The sequence below is a fragment of the Pleuronectes platessa genome, chromosome 2, assembly GCF_947347685.1.
Source record: "Pleuronectes platessa chromosome 2, fPlePla1.1, whole genome shotgun sequence".
Taxonomy (NCBI): Eukaryota; Metazoa; Chordata; class Actinopteri; order Pleuronectiformes; family Pleuronectidae; genus Pleuronectes; species Pleuronectes platessa.
In genome coordinates, this window is record NC_070627.1 from 25,721,822 (window position 1) to 25,745,517 (window position 23,696).

A 23,696-nucleotide genomic window follows, 5' to 3' on the forward strand; every position below is an offset into this window, starting at 1 on the left:
ATTAACTGAGTTATTATGACAAGTCAGCATTTTATCAAGTCATGATTCAACCAAGATTTACAAATATATGTATATTGTGCTACAATTACTTTACATTGCTCTGTATGTAATCTACATTGATTGAATGCGCTCAGTTTGTATGTTGCTGTTGTTTACCATCAGACATGGCCATTGGCTGTCCTTACGGAGGAGACGACCAGCAGGGATTGGTCCTCATTTATAACGGTCATGCTGAAGGATTGATGGACACGCCCAGTCAGACTCTCTCTGGCCAATGGGCTTCCAGCTCTTTCCCAGCCAGTTTTGGCTTTGCTCTGCGCGGCAACAGAGACCTGGATCAAAATGGCTACCCAGGTACTGCAGGAAACCGTCCAGCAGCAGAGCTCTCTCAGCACTCCATCTTCTTGTTGGCCAACTTCTTCTAACTCCCTTTCCCATGTTGCAGATCTGATTGTTGGTGCTTTTGGGGCAGATAAAGCAGTGCTTTACAGGTACGTTTCCACTCTGCAGTGTTAGGAGATATAAATAGACCCTCTACGTGTATTCATATTTGTCCATGGTCTGTGTCTTCAATCAGGGCTCGACCAATAGTGAGCGCCAGCGCCTCTCTCACAGTGCAGCCGACCATGTTCAACCAGGAGGAGAAGACTTGTCGGCTGATCAATGAAGCCACTGATGTGTCTTGGTAAAGTTCACTTACTAACGAGATGATTATACAGTGTTTGTGACTGCAGTGGAAATGTCCTTAATGGTTGAACAATAACCCCCTAAGAGTTTAAGAGAGGGTAGTGAGCGCTCTGACAGAGTAACACAACATGGAAAGTCCTGCAAATGTTATGTAACTCACATCTTAGTTCATTTCCAGCTTTCTAAACTTTCCCTCTCGAGAATGTCAAATGACTTCATGTTCACCAGTTTCCTGTTCAGGCTGCTCCGCACTTCACTGTCATACTTCTCAGAAGCAGTGAAGAAAAGGGAAAACACACCACTCTTTCAATCTGGATGAGGCTATTTCCACGAGCTCAGTTTAACCTTTATTTTAAACGTGGAACCCTTTAAGACCACTTGGCCAAACTGCCTGACTTGCTAGCATCTGCCCAGGATGTTGATACAAGGACGTCTTGTTATTGTGTTTATTGGTGTTTCTGCTGCCTTGGAAACCGAAAGGAGGAAGTGGGAGAAAGGTGGAGTCGCTGTATGGAAAGATGAAAAAGTGGAGAAAGTAGAACTGAGCAGTGAGCTTTGAAAAGGTTGGAAAAGGGCTGTAACTTGAAATGACTCAGATATTATTTGGCATCAGCACATCTCCATAAACAGAATGAGGCCTATCCTCGATTCATGTGAGCATTTACACAACCACATTCATATTTATGTGTGTCTCTATTGATTTCCTGTAGCACTTGGTGCTTTAAAGTTGTAATCCTTGATATTTTCACTCCTTATTTGGTTTGGCGACACCCATGGTTACTGTGGTGAAAGCAAGTGTGGTCTAAAGAGCTATTTTCTCACAAAGAGCCACAGCTTTATACAACCGATCAGCCATAACTTTAAAACAGATAACTGGTGATCTTATTATAACTGTTCACTGGTAAATAAATTCTGTATTATCGCTTTTGTCCTGATGCATTTTCCATGTAGGATCATGGTGTTGCAGAGTGCAGAGACAAACCCGCTGTGGCTTTCATCTGTGTTTCATCAGTTGAACGTTTTTAAAGTGAAGCAGTGGCAGTGTGATGTTCTCTACAGTGGCTTTAGGGGAGTTCTGGTATTTTTCATCCTGGGCACAATGTTTATAAAGGTAGGTGTGTATATAAATGGTACTTTTGGAAACAGTGCAGCAGATTGCCTCCATCAGCATCCGTGACATTATGGGGCAACTGCGACAGTCCACAAAATGACCGCCAATAAAAAGCTCATATTGTTTTTATGGGCCTTGGCAACTTTACATATCTCAACGAGAAATCTCACTCTCGACTGTACAGCAGCTTGTTGCCTTTCTCTCTCTCTCTCTCCTCATTCACTCTGCAACAACCCAAGTCTCACAAGAAGTTGAAATTGAGTTTCACTCTCGAATTTGTTGCAGGAAGACGGAGGTAGAAACGTAAGAGTCGGAGAGAGGAGTCTTGATTTTATAGAGACAAACTGACTTTGTCTGATGTGGACAACGAAAGCATTTGACTATGATGGTCGTCCCTACTTGTTTGAGCGAGTATATGGACGAAGAGCTCAAGTTGAGGACCAAACGAGGAGAGAGGGAGTCTTCTCATTGAGGGAGATGTGTGTAATGTTGCCAGATATTGTTTGAGTATTTTATTGTTGAGAAATCTGAATCAGGAGCTGACACGCCAGACTCCACTACAATATTGAAGAATGGTGAATTTAAATCCTTTGAATGATCATTTCAGCCATTAACAGTAAAAAAAAAAGGGATTTCATTCAAATCTTTAAGCCTTATGATTGAAGCTCTGTGTGGACGTATGTGAAGTATTTTTGTTTGCTTTTGTCCAACCTCCAGTGTCAGCATCACGTTCTGCCTGCTGGCTAAAGGGAAGCACCTCCCCTCTCATCTAGGTGAGGCACTCACACACACACACACACACACACACAAATATACAAACACACACATACACACACACACACACACAAACTCACACATATGGTCCCTATTACCTAGCTTTCTTTGTGTAGCCACAAGTATGCTGGACCTCTCTGTGGTCAATTTGGCAGTTAAGATCAAGATAAAAGAACAATCATGTAAATACAGGGTAACTCCAGCAGTTTAGAAAAGTGTGTGTGTGTTTATTTTAAATGCACGTGTGTGTATTGTCTATGATGTCTGCATAGTTGTTGTCATGTGGGCTGCAGCAGTACCCTCGCAGTGTTTTCTCTATACTGTATGGAGAACAAATTGCATGCAAAAGTACTTTACCATAACAATATTTACCAGCGTGTGTATGTGTCTTTTTGTGTGTGTTTTATCTAGGCTTTGTGGTGGAGGTTCAGTTGGACAGTGTGAAAAAAGCCCAGAAGGAATCCACGAGGAGGACTCTGTTCCTGGACAGTCAGCAGCCCAGTCTGGTGAAGACCCTCAGCCTCACCAATGGAGAACCCTCCTGCCATGACTCCATGATCTATCTTAGGGTCAGTGACAATAGCTGTGTTTAAACATCAGTGTCAAAGAGATTGGAAATTATCTAAGTATTTCATATCAGAGTCTTTATACCCTGGCTGGAAGTGTTATGTTTTCTGGTTGAACATGGTATCTTAGGTCTGCCTTTGGGAATTTCTTCATATTTTGATCAGTTGTCGCTTTGTCAAGATGAATTGATTGGATTTCAGGGGTCAAGGAGCACAGTGACCTCATGTGAGTCAGGTCATTCGTCTGATAACTCTTCACACCTTTCAGTTTGGGCCAAAACCAGCACATGGCTACTTTTAAGGTTGGACCGTTCGTAAGGTTTAAGTGTTTGTGCTTAACATACAGTTTCTTCTAGGTGAACGTCTGTCATCTTATAAACAATGACAGTAAGTCCCACTTTTGTATCCTCAAAAGACGAGAGTAGCAACAAAAGAATAAATAACTTTTGAACAAATAACGATAGAGAGAATATTTAAATTGTGCCTGAATCGTGAGATTATCCACTTTCAAGTAACCCAAGCACCGGGTTGATTTACAGAACGTGCAAACATGTGGTAAGGGAGAAGAAGCTAGCTGGCTCAGAGGAGGGGAAATTTCCCAGCACTATTAGCAGGCGTGTGTGGGTGTATAACTTTACTGGTGCCAATGAACTTCCTATTCATAACCCACATCTGTGAGGAAAAGGTAGATTTACACCAAAATTCACATGGAGCTTCAATAGAGCAAATTACAACGGTTCACATTGAAAAAAAAGTAAGTTAGCTAAATCATGCAAAAACAATTTGCATTAACGTTTGTGGAGGGGCGGGGCATAGCCCAAGGAAGATGGGTGCATGGTGCAGATCCATGATTTCATTTTTCACATTCTTTAATATTGTTAGGCAGTTTTTCAACATTTCTGTTAACTTCACTAAGAGTAATTAATGGATATTGATGAAAAAATTATGGTTAAGGGACTGGTATTTATGAGTGTGTGTAATAAGGTGCAGATCCAAATAAATATCCGGATCTCGTGAATTTAAATGTGGTCTCATAGTTCTAGTTCCAGTGATGTTTACTGCCTCCATCCGAGGAAGGAAACAAAGACAGATCATTCACAAACGTTCAAGTATTGTGCGCTAACAGTTTCACAGTCCAGTCATCTCAGGCTCTTTATAGCCTGAACAAATGTGCTGCTTCTCCAGGCTCTGCTGGAGTCCTGCTGCTTTTCATTGATGTCGTCTAGTCATTGGCTGTTTTGCACCTGCAGCACCAGGTGAATGCAGTTAACTCTCCGCTGCAGAGCGAGGTTAAAGTCATTTCCTAATTGGCCGAGCTTGAAGTTTCTGTTTGAAGTGCCATTTGTGGGGAAACTGCTACAGTACCAATCTTCTCGTCACTCAGTGGTGACCTGATCAAAGTGAATATCTGACTAACATGCTTAAGTCATACGTGTTGGTGTTCACTGTAAGAGCATGATGATCAGAGGAGTCTGTGTGCCATGACAGGACGAGAGATGGTCTGAGTAGAAGCTGCCAAACATGCACTCACCTGTCAGTCCACACTTATGGGCCTTCACGTTTCTTTAGAGGGGCCACGGCATTGTGGGTGGTCGAATAGAATTCATGTCACATCACAGAAAACTAAAGCAGTTGGAATCGCCCATTTAAGCAAATAGTTTCAATAACATCTGCTTTTGATTTCATTCCGTGTGACTGTTTTTCTCGGTCATTTGCAACAGGGTTTCTCAACAGTCTCCACTCAAAGACTTTATTTTTGAAACCATCTAATACAATTGCACCTCACCTGAATTGTCAACATGTTCAAGGAAACAGAACAAAACATGATTCCATCTCTGAGGCTTGTACGACAAAGCAAGTTCTACATAACCAGATATCTTCTTGTTTTCTGGCTTCACCGAACCTTATGTCCAATTCTGTATAGCTTGTATCATCAAACTGGTTTTCAACTGGCTCCCTTAACTCAGGGTTTCGCAGCTATGAGCACTTTCATGAAAAAAGAGGTTGATTTATACATGCAAGTAACATCATCATAACTGTGAATAAAACACTGAATATGATACGAAACACAGGAACCTGCAGGTAAATTTGGTCGCATAAAACTGATTCAACAGATATATAAACAATATGATCACATGATCACAAAAAGAATCCCTACAAATAATAATAACAATAATATAGTAAGGACAAAATATAAACTGTATATAAGCAAAGGATTGATTTAGTAGAACATAGTTAATGTGTGATGAGGTCAATTAGACTATTCATTTATAATCATGGTAAATCTTAGTAAATCTTATCATAAATGATGCAGCTATAGAGTAAAAGTATCAACACTGTTGGAAATTAAAGAAAAAGTTGTACAAGCCAGAGGTTCATCGGCCTGTGGAGACGATATGCGTGATTTGTGTCATTAACATCAGTTCCTCAGACTTTGGCCTCTTTGTTGCAGGGTGAAGAGGAGTTTCGGGATAAACTCTCTCCCATTCACATCAGTCTCAACTTCAGTCTGGATCCTCAAGCTGCGGTGGCCGAGCATGGCCTCAGACCAATCCTGGATTATCAGACAGTACAGCTCATAGAGCAGAAGGTAAGGATTATCTAATGACACACATTGCTTTACCTCTTGAAAACGGTTCGTCACTGAAGTGCAATGAATCTTGGGATAGTTTGGTCCAGGGAGGATCCACCCGTTGGAGGCTTTGTTTCTCGGGGATGGAAGGACGCATTGTCAGCCGCATTTGAAATGGGACAGTGCAGTCACGCAGCTGCGATGAAATCAGCTCCGGAATTGAGACACAGTTGATGACCTTCTCTAATATGATCACAGAACAGAAGCCTCTATGCAGCCTGAGAGGCAAAGTCTGCTCCACAAATGGCCCACAGATGGTTGTTAAGTATCAAATACTGAACCCACAGTGTAACTCGAACGTAAGCAACCACAGGACAGTACAAAGATTCTTTTAAGAGAAATATCATTGATTATTAAACTGAATCATTAAAGGTTAGTAGGAGAAAATAGATTTTGGAAAGCCTTATGTTGGATCAAAAACAAAATTTGCCATGACATATATTTCCATCGTTGTAGCAGTCGCTATTTAAGTGGATTCATGATTTGAGTAATTTTTCAATAGAAATTCCTGGTTGCAACATATTTACAGTGTATGCTGCTCGCACATAAATATTAAGGTTGAGAATTTTCCAAATGGAATTTCCACACTGGACTGAAGCGCTGCTCTGTTTCAATTCTTCTTGGAAGATGAGATCCCCAAGGATATAGTGTATGTCTGTGTGGAGTTATGACGTGTATCTTCATATCACATTACCACACCAAACAGCCAGACCACACCACTTAGATGGCCACACGCCTTGTATTTTGTGAACTAAACAGATGGTCACCACAGTGATTACCAGAGTAGAGAGAGCAGAGAAGCCACGGGGACGATTTTCACTTAACTTCACCAAACAATGTAAAATCATGTACAAGTTGTTCTTATACACACGGTGGAGTTCTGGGATATATTTGTTTAACTTCACTCTGCCCACCACTGCACTGTTTACATTCTGCACGCAGGAAAGTTATTTGAAAGGCAAAGACGGAGGTCACAGGGCGCCATTTTAAACCTGACATCAAATGTGAGAGCCCTCTGTGATGCTGAAGCCCATATGGTTAGAGGTGGAGGGTCAGGCCTGATAGAGCAGGAGCTGATTACAGCACTGGATGTGGGTTTTCATTTTGTTCTCGTTTCCATTATAAAGAGCTGGAAGTTTTATGAAGCACTGGCGAGTCATGGCTCTGCAAAAACACAGAGGGAGGACTGACAGCTCCGTATGGGGCGGGGCTCAGCTCTCAGACATCTGGTTGTGGTTTGTTTATGTATTTTGTCAGTGGTCTCCTCACCAAAGCAAGAGCCAGAGCCGAAAAAAACGTGCACATGTTTATGTGAGTGATATAAGGTTAAGTGAGTATGTGAGGTGGGTGTGTATGTCACGTGCTTGTAACTGGCTGTTTTTATGGAATCCTTGTTTTCATAAGAATCTTTATGTGAAAGGAACATGTTATTTTATTTTGGATATTAGTAGGAGCAAAAATAGTAGCATTTTTTATTGATGAATATGGAGTTGTTGTTATTATTATTACCTCAAGGAGGTTATGTTTTCATCGGCATTTGTTTTGTCTCTTATTTGGAATCATTACACAAATACTAGCCGCTGGATTACCACAAAACTTGGAAGGATGGGTTAGGGTTAGGGTTATTAAAAAATGACAAATGATTCAGTATGTGAAAACTTCTTAATCATGATAAGATTTAGTTTATATGTAGTCTAATGCTTTGCTCCATAATGCTCACAATTTAGAATGTCCATTATTGTAGGTGACACCATAGTCAATGGAATGAATGAAACAAATCATTGTTCCAATGAAACAAATTCGATTTGAGTTCTTGTGATAGATATTTTCTGATATCATTCTGTTAAATTGGTTGAATACCTCTGCCCTGTTTGTTTGGATGTTAAGGAGCAGATTTCCACGGAATTTGGTGATGGAAAAGGACATTGGCAAAAAAAGAGCACATTACATTTTGGCACAGATTTTTTTTTCATTGTAAAATAGAACGGGTAGTGAAGATAGTGGAAGCATGTGTTCCGTGCACCAATTGCCATTCTAGCTGAAGTGATTAAACGATCCGATCATTTTTAGAGAACGTATTGTAATACACAGAGAGGTGTTTTGTTGTTTTGCCGAATTTTGTTGTTTCGCGGAAGTTGATAAAAAAACTATTCCCAGACGTTAATTGTGAACACTTAACATTCGTTTCTTACTCTGGTGGTGTCCCACAGTCAGTGAACATAGTCTGTAAATGCAGTGGAGTAGTCATTTGTCTACCAGGTATAATAACCATGTTTGTATTTTCATTGCTTCACGTCTTGGAGGTGGCCAAAAGGGCAACAGCTCGGCCTAGTGGAAGGAAACATGGCTCACGTGGATCAAATGTGTGGGAATATGGAGAGATGGAAGTGAAGAAGAGATCAAAAGTGGTTGGAAACAAAAGGGAAAGATAAGTTGGGAAGCCATCACTTCATCTTAGTGAGCCAGTCACAGAGCATGCAAGCTCATGTCTGCTCAGTGGGAAATGAGCGATGGAGTCCAGAGTGAATGTAAAACCAGGAACTTGAAGGAGGAATCTCCTCTGAGACATTGTTAACCATTGCCAGGCTGATTCTTCGCTCTGTGTAGCATTCTTTTAGGATCTAATGTTTCCCATATGTTGGAGAGACGGGGCCGAGCGGCAACAATGACAGTAGAGAACACAAAGGAGAAACGGTGGAGACAGAAAAGAGAGAGTAAAACAGAAGATTTAATGGATGCACTTGAAAAGATAATCTCATGGAAATCACATTTATCTTTCACCAAGTCATCCATAACAACTACGGTTTTCACTCCTTTTAATCGAGGCTTCTCCACAGAAACAAAACACTTGCTCAGACTGAAGTCCTCATCCTTTCATCCTCCTTAACCTTCGCCATGTTTCTCTGTTCTTCTCTTTCTTCTCTCCCACATGTAAAACATGCATCACTTCTATCCCGCCAGTGTAAAGGATCCTGCTTTCACACAGTGTCTTGGTGTCTGGTTGTTACAAATATTGTTAGAGTTTTTGTGCATGGATGGAGGATTATGTATAATCTATATCCAACTTTATCCTTTAATTAAATCATGAATCTAGTGTACTGGCTTCTGTAAACATCCTCTTCCTCCAAGGCTTTATTCTCTACTTACCTTCGGACTCTGTTCCCTGGGCACCTCTTTCTCTCTCTCTCTCTCTCTCTCTCGCTCTCTTTTTAGCCCTAATATCCATTCCTCTTCTCCCCATTTATGCCTTTTCTTCTCTCTCTCTTAGGCCCATATTCAACTGGACTGCGGAGAGGACAACATCTGTGTGCCCGACCTCAAACTGGCTGTAATTGGGTGAGAGGAAATCACCTTCACATACCTGAGTTCAAAAACACAACATTAGACTTGCATATATTCATTTGTTTTGTAGATCTCACAAAATACAACTTGAACATGCTTCGATAACGTAGAAAAAAAGTTTCATTCCACAAGAAACCATGGTCTATAACAACAATGTAATGATGAGCACGACATATGATTTTAAAGACACAAAGAACACAAATGAATTAAAAGAAAGAAAGAATATAGAAAGAAAGAAAGAGAGTGAGACACAAAGAAAGAGAAAAAGAGAAACAAACAAACACACACAAAGAAAGAAACAACCTAAATATCGGAAGCTTCTGTTTTGTCTCCCTGATCAAGAACTGTTTAATTCATAGTAAATATACAAGTTAAGGGCTGATTCTCTGCCTTTTAGCATATTAAATTGTCTCAAAGGGGAAATGGTGCAACGCAAACCCAACTTTAAAACCTGCAGCTCTGCTCAATGCTGATCTGCAAAAAACCATACTTCTAATGGGACATTTGTCTGATGCACTTTAAGTGATGCCTTGTATGTTTTTGATTACTGTGGAGGGAAAACAAGTATGAAGCACAGCTGATGAGCAGCAGTAAACAACACTTATAGAAACCACACACAAAACCCTTTTTCAATGTGATTGGGATTGAGGCTGTATTAACTGAATTTGTTGGCAGAACAAGCTATAGCCTATACTGACATAAGGATCATATAGGTAATGTGTTAAGTCTTTTGCCAGCCACCCCATTGATATAAGTGACATCACTGTGGTCTCCACCAACTCCTGAGCTAAATATGCGGCTCTTCAGTTGCAAAATGCTCCGATATGTTCTTCAGCTTTCTGCCAGCTTTGTCTGTCTGCTGTGCGGTGCTGGGCAGGAAGCAGCAGCTGAGTTGGAAACAGCTGCCTGAGAGCAGTGAGAGGAATCAGAACTGTGGAGCTGTAGTAAAGCAAAAACAATGAGCTGACATGATCTATAGAGCTATAGTATTCTCCTTAATTCACATGCCCGCACACACACACACACACATTTTACACATCACAAATAACTGCAGAGCCCCAAACTAGTGTTTTTTCCTGCTCTGACCAGACCAACGTCACAACCTGCTTAGTCTGTGCAACAAATTCGTTTTGTGTTGTTGTGCCTTGTCCTGAAGAGAACCCACAGGGGTTTGCCGAATACATTTTAATCAGGTTTTGTATTAATCTAATTTATTCACTGGCAATCTGCCTAGGGTGCACCCCACAATCCTTTAAGGATAAGCAATATAGATAATGAAATAAAGTTTTATTTTTTGACTTTTTAAGAGAATAATGAGTAGGCCACAGTGCATTATGGGAGGAGATATCCCTAACCCTAACCCTAACCCTAAGCCATATCTCTGTCAGAATGCCTGGGTCTAACAAGGGAAAAGAATCTCAGTCACCCTAACCTAACCTAAACCTTATGCTAACCCTGTAACCAAGACCTAACCCTCAAACAGCCCTTTGTCCTCTGAAATGTCCTCACAAGAATAGAAAGTAAACACACACACACACACACACACACAAAAACACATTTGTTTTGTTAGGACTGAATGTAAACAAGTCTTTTTCTTGCAACAGACTTTTACTGACTTTCCCTTTAACTTATGGTTGATTTCCCTATGAGTTAACAAGCTTTGTTTATCATTGGATTTCAGCTTAAAAAGAAAGAAGGAGTCTCAGGAATTATATACAAAACAGAAACCGTATGTAAAATGGACAAGTATACAAAGGAGACAATCTGTGAATCAAAGTAAGACTCAAAGGATGAGATACAGCTCAGCTCATAACATGCAGTGGAGAACAGAGGAAAGATTCCTGAGTCTTGGCACACTCACTTATTATCGTTGATTAATCATGTCTCCCTGCTTGTGAATGGACGTGGGCCAAATGTTTGGCAACGTTTTGGTCCATTCACAAAGAGAACACTCGCTCAGGCTCTGTCCTCCCAGCCAGCTCGCTCTGTTTTTTATTACATGCATGTGATTTCTCTTAGCTGAAGAAATACACTCAGGGCGAAAAGAGTTTCTCATGAAAAGTCAAAGAGCTGCCTCGGGACCAAATGATTCAGCACTTTCCCCTAAACAGAATTTAACCTCACTGACCCACTATAAGATGCAGCGTTTTTCTCTAGCTCGCCAAGAATTTGCAAACAGTTGGACGTTTAACATTCTCAGCCATGAGGTCTGTCACTGGTGCTCCGGCTGTATCCTCTGGCTTCCATTACACTTTTATGAGCTTTATGATTCACTGCTACATATTCTCGACAAATGAGACTGTAGTTTTCAGCCTCAGACATGTGTCTGTTCCCATCATCTGCTCAGTGTTGGCGTATCAGCGTTGCTTCCTCCGCATTCGCTAAACTTTCCTGAGCCTAATTAAAATCATCTGGCGGTCGTCTCACCTAGCGAGGGGTCACCGTGTCCAGACTCAGAAGAAAGGGGGAGGGGAGGAGGAAATGGGGAATGAAAGAAGAACCCTGATTCCGGCCCTCCACCAGACTCCTTTCTCCTCCCGACGCTCAATAGAAACATGAATTTACTACCACAGAATGTAGCTGCTGGGGGAGGGCTGCAACTGGAGAGTGTCGAGAGGATTTATCACTACGCTGAACGCGTGTTTGCATACAGGGGCGTCTCTGTGAACATGCAGAATAAATGGGGGGGGGGTCGGTTTCCTGAGACAAATCACAGTGATCAGATTTGGGTCATTTCCCAGGTCAGTCATGGACAGATATGCAGGGGAAAAGGGCCTGTGGGGACAGCTGTGGAAAACAAGAGATGCATTGTCTGGAAAAGACTTCACGTCCCTGCTTTATATTAGATTTCACAATCGCTGCTTCTGGGGCGTTTTGGTTAAACGCTGCACCAACTCACTTAAAATGGACTCAGGAGCAGAGATGGCACAAAAACAATCTCTGTTGTTTGGTCATTTTGATTGCCGTAGATAATTCAGCTTTTCCACACTGACAGTAAAAACGTAATGTTGAAATATCACCTCTTCTTAGATCTGTGTAGAAACTCTACAGCCATGCTTTGTTTAGTTGCACTTTGGCATGTTGTTGGTTTGATATGTAAACTAGGTTCAGAGTGAAAATAATATTAATAATATTATTCATATAGAATCTTTCAAACACCGAAGAAAAAGGAAATTAATACTCTAATACTGCCAAGAAAAGAACTTTTTTACATACAAACGTTTATGAAAAGACCTCAAATGAACACTATAAGCCGTCTCATTCATCACCGAATTATATAAACAGAATTTGTTAAGGAACGTTTCTGTCCCAAGCTTTTTGATCCATATAAACGATTGATCACTGTATCCAGTTCAACATGTAGGGCCTTGTAGGTCGACTTGCAATATTTTAAAGTTGTGCAATCATGTTTTGGTTCAGCCATGTAATCAGAGCATCACAATCATCCAGTCAAGCTTTTATATGAGCGTTAAACATTTTTGTTTAAAAGGTTTATTATGTTAACATTTGCTAATCAGCACTGTACCCAAAGTACAACATCAGTTTCATGGTGGTATTTGGTCATAAAGGTTAGGACATATTAAAGATTGATTTATTTATGGCGCTACATGAGAGTTAAAAGATCTTTAATTAATGCTGAACTTTCATTGTAATTGTTCAAGAGACTCCCATTGAAAAACACAAATATTCATCTCATGGTCGTAGAGGTGAAGCCAGGGGATCACTCAAGTCAGTATGATTTATCCGCTTTAATGTTACCAATGTTACTTTAGTATTTCTCTTGTATTTCTAACCCTAACCCATACCCTAACCTAGGGGTGGGCAAACTTATTGACTCGTGGGCCACAATGGGTTCTAAAATTTGACAGAGGGGCCGGATCAGGACCAGATGGATGGAGTATTTTTGTGAACTAATAAAAATGACATGGAAAAGTCATCACAAGAAAGGATTTGGCCTTTAACAAGTAGCAAAGCATTTATTTGCAAGGCAATTTTTATCAAAACCCGCCTTCGGAGAAAGGCTTGCTAGCCTTTGCTATTTCGAATGCCACCAAAACTTGCCTTGGTAGTTGACTCTTGAATCGCAGTTTGTCGGTGAAAAAAATGTTGCAGAGTCTGTAAATTAGCCGCCAACCTCTGAGCCGTAGCCGCCCGTTCTTGCGTTGACTACTTGCTAGCCTAGTTAGCATGCTTCGTAGCAAAGTGACGGCTGATGTTGTACTCCTTGAAAACTGCGACAGTTTCTCGGCATATCAGGCATACAGCCTTCGAATGGACTTCAGTGACAAAGTATTTTGTTGTCCACTCCGTGTTAAACACTCGGCACTCATTGTCCACTTTTCGTTTCCTTGATCCGCTCATTTTACAGAAGTGCTCCCAGGGCAAAGCGAAAAAGTGAAGGGAGATCATTTGCCCTTTCGAGCCCTCTACACCACACTCCCGGTCAAATTTAATTTAGCTGACGCTTTTATCCAAAGCGACTTACAATAAGTGCATTCAACACCGAGGGTACAAACCCAGAACAACAAGAAGCAAGAAAGTACAATTCCTCAAAAATATATATATATTTTTTTTAATACAAGTTCGGCGGGCCGGATTAAAAAGCCCAACGTGCCGTACTTTGCCCATGTCTGCTCTAACCCTATAATGAAATAATTTGATTACATTTGTGCACAAATCAAATACTCTTGGATAATAGGATAATGAGTGTTGCATAAAGACTCAACCCTGTCACTGTGTTTGAAACCAACCATCCATAACACCCACCTGATTATCTTTTCAGTAGCTTTAACACTGCAGGGACCATTGTTTTTTATATTAGAGGCGGATCATGATCATTGCTTTCTGAGATGAACCCATGGGAGAATTATTTCTGAACACTGCTTTCCTCAGAACATGTGTCTTTCAGCTGCTTGCTTTTGTTTTTATGGTCTGTGGCTTTGCTGTTTTTACTCTTATCACTCTCATCAGTGTTTGCTTCCTGCTGCAGTAGTCACTTGTTTTCAGTAACAGAACCTCTCAGTGTAGCTCCTACTCAGGTCCAAACAGCAGATAGGGTACATTAGTGACAAGCTGGTGACCGTGGCAGAGAATTTAGTTCCTGAAGAGATTTAATATTTATATCTGGAATTAAAGGAGGCTTAGTTTGCAGGTAAATATACTGCCCCCAAGTGGCACAAGAAAAACCCAACATAAACTCAAACTAATGTTATGTAAAAGGGAGGACGTTAATATGTTGAAACATGATAGGATATTTCTGTTTGTGGTCTTCTTTAAGACTTAATTCATTTATAAAATGATAATATTTTTTACATCTGATTTAAGAATGTTAACCTTGATACATTTATTTGATACTTTATTAAAGAAAAAGTGAACATTTAGATGAAAATACAGTGATGATGTTGTGTTTCTCCTCTTCCAGTGACAGAACAGAGGTTTACCTGGGCGATGAAAACTCCCTGAGTCTGATCTTCAATGCCAGGAACGAGGGAGAGGGAGGGGCGTACGAGGCTGAGCTGTATGTGGTACTCCCCCAAGAGGCCGACTACAGCGGGATAGCACGCAACAATGTGGTGAGAGGGGGCGGCGGTCACTGTACTCGCCAAGCCGTATGAATATTCTGTATTTCATATAGACATTTTCTAGTCTTGAACAGTACAGTTCTGCCAATCAGAAATACACTGAATCAAACAGTGCATCTATGTACAGAGTTAATACCGTTAAATATTAATAAAGTCTCAGTTGCCAATATGTTATCATTATTCTCTTATTAAAGCCCATGTAACTCAAAGCTCAAAGTTAATATCAGAAGTTAAGAGATGATAATATTTGATGTTTCTGTGTCATTTCCAGAGCTTGACTCAGCTGACGTGCAGCTATGAAGCAGAGAATCAGACCCGATATCTCCTCTGTGATCTGGGAAACCCCATGGAGCCTGGTAGCAGTGTAAGAGCCAACAAAGCCCACATGTTGCCCTTTCTGCCTTTTTTGTTGTTTTTTCATCTCAGTAATATGAAATCAGGTTAAAGTGCTCTCCAATGTATCCATTGATAAACAAGCAAACTTAAAATGTTTTAATTTTGACCTGTTACCATACACAATACCTTGGTCTGACTCTAATGTCAAATGAATATTGCCTGTTTCTATGGAATAATAGAGGCCCGGATAACTATTTATTTATCTGTTCATTGTGAGAATCTTTTTTAGTAAATTTGTTTATCATAGTTTTTATTCCTGTTCCTGAGAATAATTGTTTTCTTTTATCTGTTGTCTATTTCCTAGATCTGGGCCGGCCTTCGGTTTACTGTGCCCAGACTGAAGGACACTAACAGTCCAGTTCAGTTTGAGCTCCAAATACGTAGGTAGGTCACAGCTACAATTGATTTTATTTTCATTTTTTCATGCTTTATTAATTAACTTTGCTATCCTGTTATGTCAGACGATTTATCATATCTGTGAAACGCTTTTTGTCTCTTTGTGGTTTGTTTTAGTAAAAATGTAAATAACTCTGAGAGTGACGTGGTGCTGTACGAGCTGGAGGTGGCCGCTGTGGCCGACGTCATCCTGCAGGGGTGAGGCTTTACTGTTATATAATCATTATAATCAGTGTGATGGCTGCCAGGACGACTCCTAAACTCCATGTTTGTGCGTGTCGCAGTGTTTCTCGGCCAGACAAAGTCATCTTTCCACCTCCCAACTGGACCATTCGTCAGACTCTGAGGGAGGAGCAGGACATCGGCCCTGAGCTTCAGCAGGTCTATGAGGTCAGCAGTGAGCTCTTTCAAAACCTTACGTGCTGATATTTCTACAATTCTCCCTTCTGTCTCTTGTCTCTTTGTTTTCAATGATGGTTGAAATGAACTGCAGGTGCAGATTTACAGGATTAGTCAGAGGCACTGGGATGGATGTCAGAAAGGGGGGAGAGTATTTGTAGTAAGGTAGTCTATGAGTTTTTTGTAGCGCAGGGAGGATCTTTATTTCTCTTTTATTGTAATCATAATCCAAGATCAGCTTCCACCATCATAGTAAAAGAATATACTCTAAGTATTTGATAGAAAATAGTGGATTTGTCTTCACATAACCTCCATCGGACGAGGATTGATGTGCCATTCGGTGTCTTAAGCAGGTTAAAGCAGAAACAGCATCTTCAAACTGCGCCTCTCTTTCAGCTGGTGAATAACGGTCCCAGTGCGGTGAGCCACTCTACGTTAGAGGTGAGATGTCCTCTGAGGACTCCCGGCCATGAGCTGCTCTACCCTGTGGAGGTGGTGACCGAGGGGCCACTCAGCTGCTCCTCCAGAACAACCATCAATGCACTGAAACTCAAGGTGAGGAAACACATGCACAGCATCGTTGGCATGGGTGAGGCCTCGTTCTATTCCTGTCCCTGGAAATTCGATTGTGTCTGTTACTGAATCCGTCAATGTCTTCATGTGTGCAGCTCCAGCCTCCAGCAGCAGTGAGTCTCACGTCACTGAAACCCAACAGTGAGCACCACATCCATAGGAGGGAGGTGTACAGTGATCCTCTGGCTGAACATGGAAACCTGGTGAGACAATGTGGAATAGGTAGAAGTTATATGCAGGGACACACTGTATACAAACTACATTTCTGTTGACTACATTAAACAAACACTTGACAGATTTTTCATTGCGCTCCTGGAAGACAGTTTCAAAAGCATAGAAATCAATGCAGAAGAGATTCAGTACTCTGAACAGTCTTCCGCATCAAAACCTAGCACCTAGATAGTGATAGTTCAGTCAGGTATGCTAATGGTGCAGTGTCCCACCGATACTCACACTCAACCAATCGAGAGTCAGTCTCAAGTGGCAATCACAACGTTTTTATAGCAAATAATTGATACCAAATCTTTCAGAAAAATTAACATTTGAACATACATCAGTGTTATCAGAATTATATAAAATGACAGAAAATGTCTTTGAGTAGAATTTATTTGACGTTAAAATTGACCCGACTTTTGCTCCGGTCCCATTCAATAACATCGAGATGGGTTAAGGACTTGTACTGCATCCAGCCACTAGGGGGAGATCAAGACGTATTGTCACCGCTTTTGGGGAGCAGTCATGTCATTTGTTTATATACAAATTATCACTCATCACTCATCGTCATCCGCTTATCCGGGGTTGGGTCGCGGGGGGAGCAGCTCAAGCAGGGGGCCCCAGACTTCCCTTTCCCGGGCCACATTGACCAGCTCTGACGGGGGGATCCCGAGGCGTTCCCAGGCCAGTGTTGAGATATAATCTCTCCTACTAGTCCTGGGTCTTCCCCGAGGTCTCCTCCCCACTGGACGTGCCTGAAAAACCTCCCAAGGGAGGCGCCCAGTGGGCATCCTTACCAGATGCCCGAACCACCTCAGCTGACTCCTTTCTAAGTAAAGGAGCAGCGGCTCTAATCTGAGTTCCTCACGGATGACTGAGCTTCTCACCCTATCCCTAAGGGAGACGCCAGCCACCCTTCTGAGAAAACTCATCTCGGCCGCTTGTACCCGCGATCTCGTCCTTTCGGTCATCACCCAGCCCTCATGACCATAGGTGAGGATAGGAACGAAGATCGACCGGTAGATCGAGAGCTTTGCCTTGCGGCTCAGCTCTCTTTTCGTTACAACGGTGCGGTAAAGCGAACAAATTATATATATTATATATATATTATATATATGCTCTGTCAACTGCAAAAAATTGATTTTCTCTTCTGATGTGAAGGAGTGTAGAGAGAGAAAATAAGAAACTCTGTTTGGATTTAATGTTTCTTTCCTAACCCCTGAGAACATTTGTTCCTCATCAAGATGACAGTCGACCCCATGCGTTTTCCAAAGACCCCAGGAAGTGTTTGTTTTCCTCCTTGACTCAGCATGTGGAGGGAATCATGGGGATGCAAGTCTGTTTAGTCCAAACAAACCACAACAGAGGCTGTTAAATAAAGTCACTGCTTCTTGTGTTGACTGTTCGATCCCCCTGGGTAACTGTGTGTGTGTGGCTCTGGTGAGTGGGCGTGCACGCTACATGTTGCACATTTAAACTAAAGTAGTCCAGTAAGGCCATAGGGAGGAGGCCGCTCTGCCCATTTTAAATCCTAATGAGATTCTTTCTTTCAGCGGAGGAAATGATAATAGATATAATGAGCTCTGGTCAACATCTCTGCTGGTTTTCGTAATTGTTCCTGAGATGAAATCAATTATGTTGGTGATCTATTGTGCTGCTTTGGTGCGGCTCACCACTGACTGTGATGTCACTGACAGCTCATTTCTTATGGTATTCAGATAAATAGGAAAATCCAACCACATGAAGATGTTTCATCACATGTGTTTGTAAGTTGGATAATAATGTAAGAGATGAAAATTATTTTTAACTAGATCCAACTGACTTCAACTCAATGTATTATAGAATGATTTTGCATTTACTTCTCAAGTTTACTGGGCTAAAGAAACATTGAAAACATATAATACACATTTGTATCTTTGAAACAGCTGTGCCTGCCTTGAGAATGTGTGTGTGTTTGTGTGTGTGTCTGTGTGTGTCTGTGTGTTTCTGTGCGTGTGTGTGTGTGTGTTTCTGTGTTGGTGTGTGTGTGTATGTTTGTGATTGGTCGGGGTGGGGGTGTGATGGATGACCCTCACCAAGTTGAGAACTGTACACTTGTTGAGTGAAAGTGAAAATTTTATAATTTGTATAGTGGTTTCAAATCGATACTTTGCAGGCAGTGAAAAAAAAATGTCAAACTCCACAGCATTTAATAGCTGCCTGCAAATTAGAAAAGTAAACAAAGTTTGTTCAGGAATCTGACCGGTCAGAAGAACTTAAAATCTTACAATTGGATGTTTTGTTCGTTGTCACAAATACCAGCCAGATAACAAGAGCATTGTCTAGATGTCCTTTACACCCCACTCCTTTCTTTTGGCTTTTTTAATTCAGAACATCCAAACTTAAAACTTTTATGAGCCTCTGCAAAACAGCATTTCTAAACAACGTGTCCAGCGAGGGCAAAAGTAGATTTTTAACAGCATGAAAATATCTGGAAAAACAAAGTCCAAAATATCACTCTAATAGAATAATATGCATGAGATAACGTGGACAAATCCTACTGTTTATAGTTTATAAGTAGAACATAGAAACATTAGAAACAATAATACATGTGTTATGTCTTTGAAAATGTATTCATTAGACCTTGTTTGGTAGACATGGGTATTAATTCACATCATAGCCTTGATATAAAAACTCGACCACACACATTACACATATGCCCCAAGTTTCTTTCTGCTGCTGACTTTCTGGAAGGACGCCACCTGAAATCCTGAAAACCACAGAGCACCCCGGGAATTTTTTGGGCCCAACATAGAGGCCAAAAAAGGTTATTTCTCTCGACTTAGAGCCAAAGATGCGTAGGTCAGTCAGTTTTCAGTAAAACATTTTTTATAGGTTTTACTCTATTGCGTGTATTTGTGGTTGTGTGGGTGTGTGTGTGTGTGTGCCCTTGTACATCTATCATTGTGAGGACCAGTTGAGGCTACAAACTACAAAGTGAGGACATTTTTGAAAAGTGAGGTCCTCACTTTGCGACCCTGTGACCACACTTTGATGGACTGTTTGGGAGACTTAGCTTTAGGGTTAGGATTATAATTAGGTTACGGTTAGGTTAAGGGTTGGGTATTTAGTTTGGATGGTAAGGTTTAGGGTAAGGGGCTAGGGAATGCATTATGCCAATTAGTGTCCTCACTAAGATAGCTGTACAAACGTGTGTGTGATTACTGCAGAAGAATATGAACCCTGTCCAATCACTAATGAGGAGAAACAGGCTCTAATGCCACAATGTCTGTGTTTGTGTCTGTCCCTGCTCAGACCTGCTCGACAGTGGAGTGCTGGCATCTGCAGTGTGACGCTGGGCTGCTGGAGAGAGGAGCCAGTGTTATCCTGACTGTACGCTCCAGACTCTGGGCTGAAACCTTCGTCGAGGTGAGACTACAGAGCTCAATCTGCTCTGCATTGATGGTCCCACGTACACTGTTAGTACAGGAACGATCTAGACTGAAGGGAAAACCAACAACATCTGTTGTTATACTGCCCTCTGTTGGCGGTCAGCATACCAGCAGTTTGCTCAATACAACATGCTCTATACTGAATATTTTACCGCTCATCATCATTTTAGAACGGGGGGACACCATTTTGAGATGCAAATTTGAGGAATAAATAAAGCTAAAAAAATATTATTATTCATAATCACGAACAAGTCCCATTCACATGTTCATACAGCACATCTATACACAGCGCTTTTTGTATCACATTCGCATACTGGTGGTACTTTCATCAGGGGGAAATTGGGCTTGAGAATTTTGCCCAAAGACACTTATACTGCTCAGTACAACATTTTATGTTGTTTGAAAATTATTACAATTTAATCAGACCTTATTTGGGGGCAGGGGTATACATTGTTTTCCAATCTGCCCAATCAGCTCTATAAAGCTTAAGTAAATGTAAAAAATGGAATTGGTTTAAACAGTTTGATCACAAACCAGAGTGTCTTTCTGCTGCTGACGACCTCGAAGGAAGCCCCCTGATTCAATCTGAAAACCACGGACAGACATATTCATGCAGCACATCTATGCACTGTTCTTTTTCCATCACTTTCATACACTGTTTGCACAGCCATCAGGGACAATTTGGGGTTCTTGTATCTAGACCATGGAAACTTCAGAATACCGACTGGGGGATTGAACCATCGGCCCTCTTGTTCATGGACAACCCTCTCTACCTCCTCAGACACATCTGCCCATTAAATATATGATACAAAATATCAGCTATCATCAGTGAGACACCGACGCCTCTTTAAAACTTGACCTACTGTTCTCTGCTTGTCCACAGAGGGCTTATAAGCAGTATATTCTGGAGTGCTCCGTTCACTACAAAGTAGAAAGGATGCCTTATTCTATTCTTCCAAAATCCAAGCCATTGGGATCCAAAAAGGTAACACAACCTGATCCTTTTATTCGATTTTACAATTTCCCAAACCTCGTAAACTTGTTTGCATGTGAATAGGTATGTGGAGGCTCATTTCAGTGCTGTGGTTCCTGTTGTTCAGGTGGTGACGGCCGTGATGTGGAACAAGCCGGACAGCATGTACTCTGTTCCAGTGTGGATCATCATCCTGGCTGTGTTGGCTGGGCTGCTGTTACTCTCCCTGCTCATATATCTACTGTACAAGGTAAATTACCTCAAGAATAGCCATAATAATACCATCACAATTGAAAATAACTGGCATGTGGTAAAACCTTCTCTTCAGGTATTGTGTAAATATACCCACGTTGCAGTAGTACACTTGTTGCAGGTAGTGAGCCCATGCATTTGCACTTTGACTTTGACACTGTGACAAACACATACAGTCTGCCACACTGAAATCAACTTCTTATATTATAACGCAGCCGCGCTCAGAAATGACTGTTTTCTAAAGTCTCGACTTAAGCAAAATAACAAACCACAGAGGAACCTTGATGAAAGTAAAACCTTTAAAAGAGACGGGGAATATTAACCTTTAAAAATATTTCCTCCTCCAGAATTTGTCAGATTGATGTGCATCTCCCTCTGTTTCCCTCCAGATGGGCTTCTTTAAAAGGTCTGATCCGTACGGTACCACCATGGAGAAGGCCCAGCTCAAACCCCAGGCGTCCTCTGAAGCTTAGATCCAAGACGGATCCTCCCCTGCAGCTGCCCCAAGGAACTGGAATCCCCGTTGCATTCCCAAACAAAGAAGGATAAGCAGGCAACCCATTTAATGAAGGGATATTATGGGAGCTGTATCACTGGAATACAAACTATCTGGTGCTGCACTAATGACTACAAGGGTGATGCAGTCGTATACGCACTGCTCTTTTGGGGAGTGAGATTTATGAAGCTTCTGGAGAAAAAGAAAACAACACAGACTTCCTCCAACGCCAAACCCTGTGGAAAAATGTTACTTTGGAAAATCCTCCCCAAATACAGGAAAACAAATGCACCTCCAACAAAGGCACTAACGCTACAGAATTCCTTCAACCGGAAAATGTGTGTTTGAAGCCACGTTTGCAGCCCAAGTGTTAAATATCTTTTGAAATTCCTGCTTTTGTACAATGTATACACCACTTGTTATTTATGGCCCAGTGTTTTTCCTGTTGATTGTTGAGTGTTGTACTGTAATGTCTGAGGGACAATCCTGGTGAAACTGCGATGTTTTATTTGAATCATTCCTCTCCCATATTGGGAGGTATTTTGTTTGTTGTAATGTAATGTAATGTATTCATTGTGTTATGATCTGTTGGTGTGGTGGCACAGAATAAAGCCTAATTTTGTATACCCATCCAAAAAACCTTGATTCTATGGGCAGTGGGTGATGACCTCGAAGACTGAGATAAAAAAGACAACATTGTCTAAATTCAGATTTAGAGTATTTGAAACTGGGTTTGTAAAAATGACCTAGAGTGGATTTAAAACATAAACATTTTCCAATCTCAGATTTTGCATTTCTCAACTCTAGTAAAGTTGTTTAATGCCTCATTACTTCCCTCTTTAAGTGTCATATGTTACTACCACTGTACATGCACGTCTTCTAATGCATTCAAGAGATATCAGAGGTTTCACGTTTTCACATATCTCTTGTGTCACGACGGCACGATGAAGCACTATGAAGCTGATACATTCCAGTGAAGTAATGATGAGAGCATGTTGCAGGTTTTTGTTACCATTGCAATTTGAACGATATTATGTGATGTAAACAGACATCACCAGTCAGAAGGAAAGTTTGAGTGGGACAAATGTCAAACTTCAGAGAGAACAAATGTCAGAGTTCGACATCAAAGTTGTTCTGGACTTTTCTTCAAATGTTTAGTGGAATGAGCGTAAATGAAACCATGTGAGAAAGATTTACTAACACAATTTATACACTATTTAAATATGGTCTTTACTGCAATGTAGGCTGGTCATGTGTTCTTATGTAAAATGTTAATCTGAAATGTTATCATAGCCTTCAGATAAACATATTAAGGTATGGTAATAATCACCTCTCACATGCAGAAGTAGAGGCATAGATTTTATCAAATGGAAATACCCAACTGTAGTATAAGATAAGAGGGGAGAAGAGAATAATTTTAGTTCCACTATGGGGACATATGTTGTGTTACAGTTGCAGAGGGGACAGTCCAAATACACATCAGTAGAAGTAGTAAACAAGTCATACAATATGAATGCAAGGAAATATATAACAGAGAAAATAATACAATGCAAACATGATACAAACAGTGTAACATGATTGATATAGCCCTGATAGAAAATAATTATAGCACATATATATTATTTTACGAGATTAAACTCTTGGATGGTCGACTGGGAGCAGAGCTGACTTTACAGGTTAACAGCAGCAGGAAGAAGTGACCTGCACTACCCCTCCTTCAGACCCTTAGGGTGATCAATATGAAGCTGAAGGAGCTTCCCAGTGATGGTGTCCTGCAGGGGGTGTGACTGGTTCTCCATCAGAGATGATAGATTAGCTTTCATTCACTGTCCCACTACCTCCACTGGCCTTTTCTCAAGAGACCGTCCAGTTT

The 23,696-nt window shown here is 41.1% G+C and overlaps 1 protein-coding gene across 3 annotated transcripts in view; it reads left to right on the forward strand.

The window, feature by feature from the left end:
- Positions 1–22,449, forward strand: part of LOC128456486 (integrin alpha-5) — a 41,887-nt gene extending 19,438 nt beyond the window's left edge. For all 3 annotated transcript variants that reach the window (XM_053440681.1, XM_053440695.1, XM_053440688.1), the window contains exons 13-30: positions 163–354; positions 446–491; positions 578–685; positions 2,516–2,571; positions 2,984–3,141; positions 5,591–5,728; positions 9,039–9,106; positions 14,535–14,685; positions 14,966–15,058; positions 15,395–15,474; positions 15,604–15,684; positions 15,771–15,876; positions 16,282–16,440; positions 16,554–16,661; positions 19,966–20,079; positions 20,986–21,087; positions 21,203–21,325; positions 21,717–22,449. In XM_053440681.1, the coding sequence (XP_053296656.1) occupies positions 163–354; positions 446–491; positions 578–685; positions 2,516–2,571; positions 2,984–3,141; positions 5,591–5,728; positions 9,039–9,106; positions 14,535–14,685; positions 14,966–15,058; positions 15,395–15,474; positions 15,604–15,684; positions 15,771–15,876; positions 16,282–16,440; positions 16,554–16,661; positions 19,966–20,079; positions 20,986–21,087; positions 21,203–21,325; positions 21,717–21,800 (1,967 nt within the window). In that variant the 3' untranslated portion in view covers positions 21,801–22,449. The remainder of the gene's footprint in view (positions 1–162; positions 355–445; positions 492–577; positions 686–2,515; positions 2,572–2,983; positions 3,142–5,590; positions 5,729–9,038; positions 9,107–14,534; positions 14,686–14,965; positions 15,059–15,394; positions 15,475–15,603; positions 15,685–15,770; positions 15,877–16,281; positions 16,441–16,553; positions 16,662–19,965; positions 20,080–20,985; positions 21,088–21,202; positions 21,326–21,716) is intronic.
- The last annotated feature ends 1,247 nt before the right edge of the window (positions 22,450–23,696 follow it).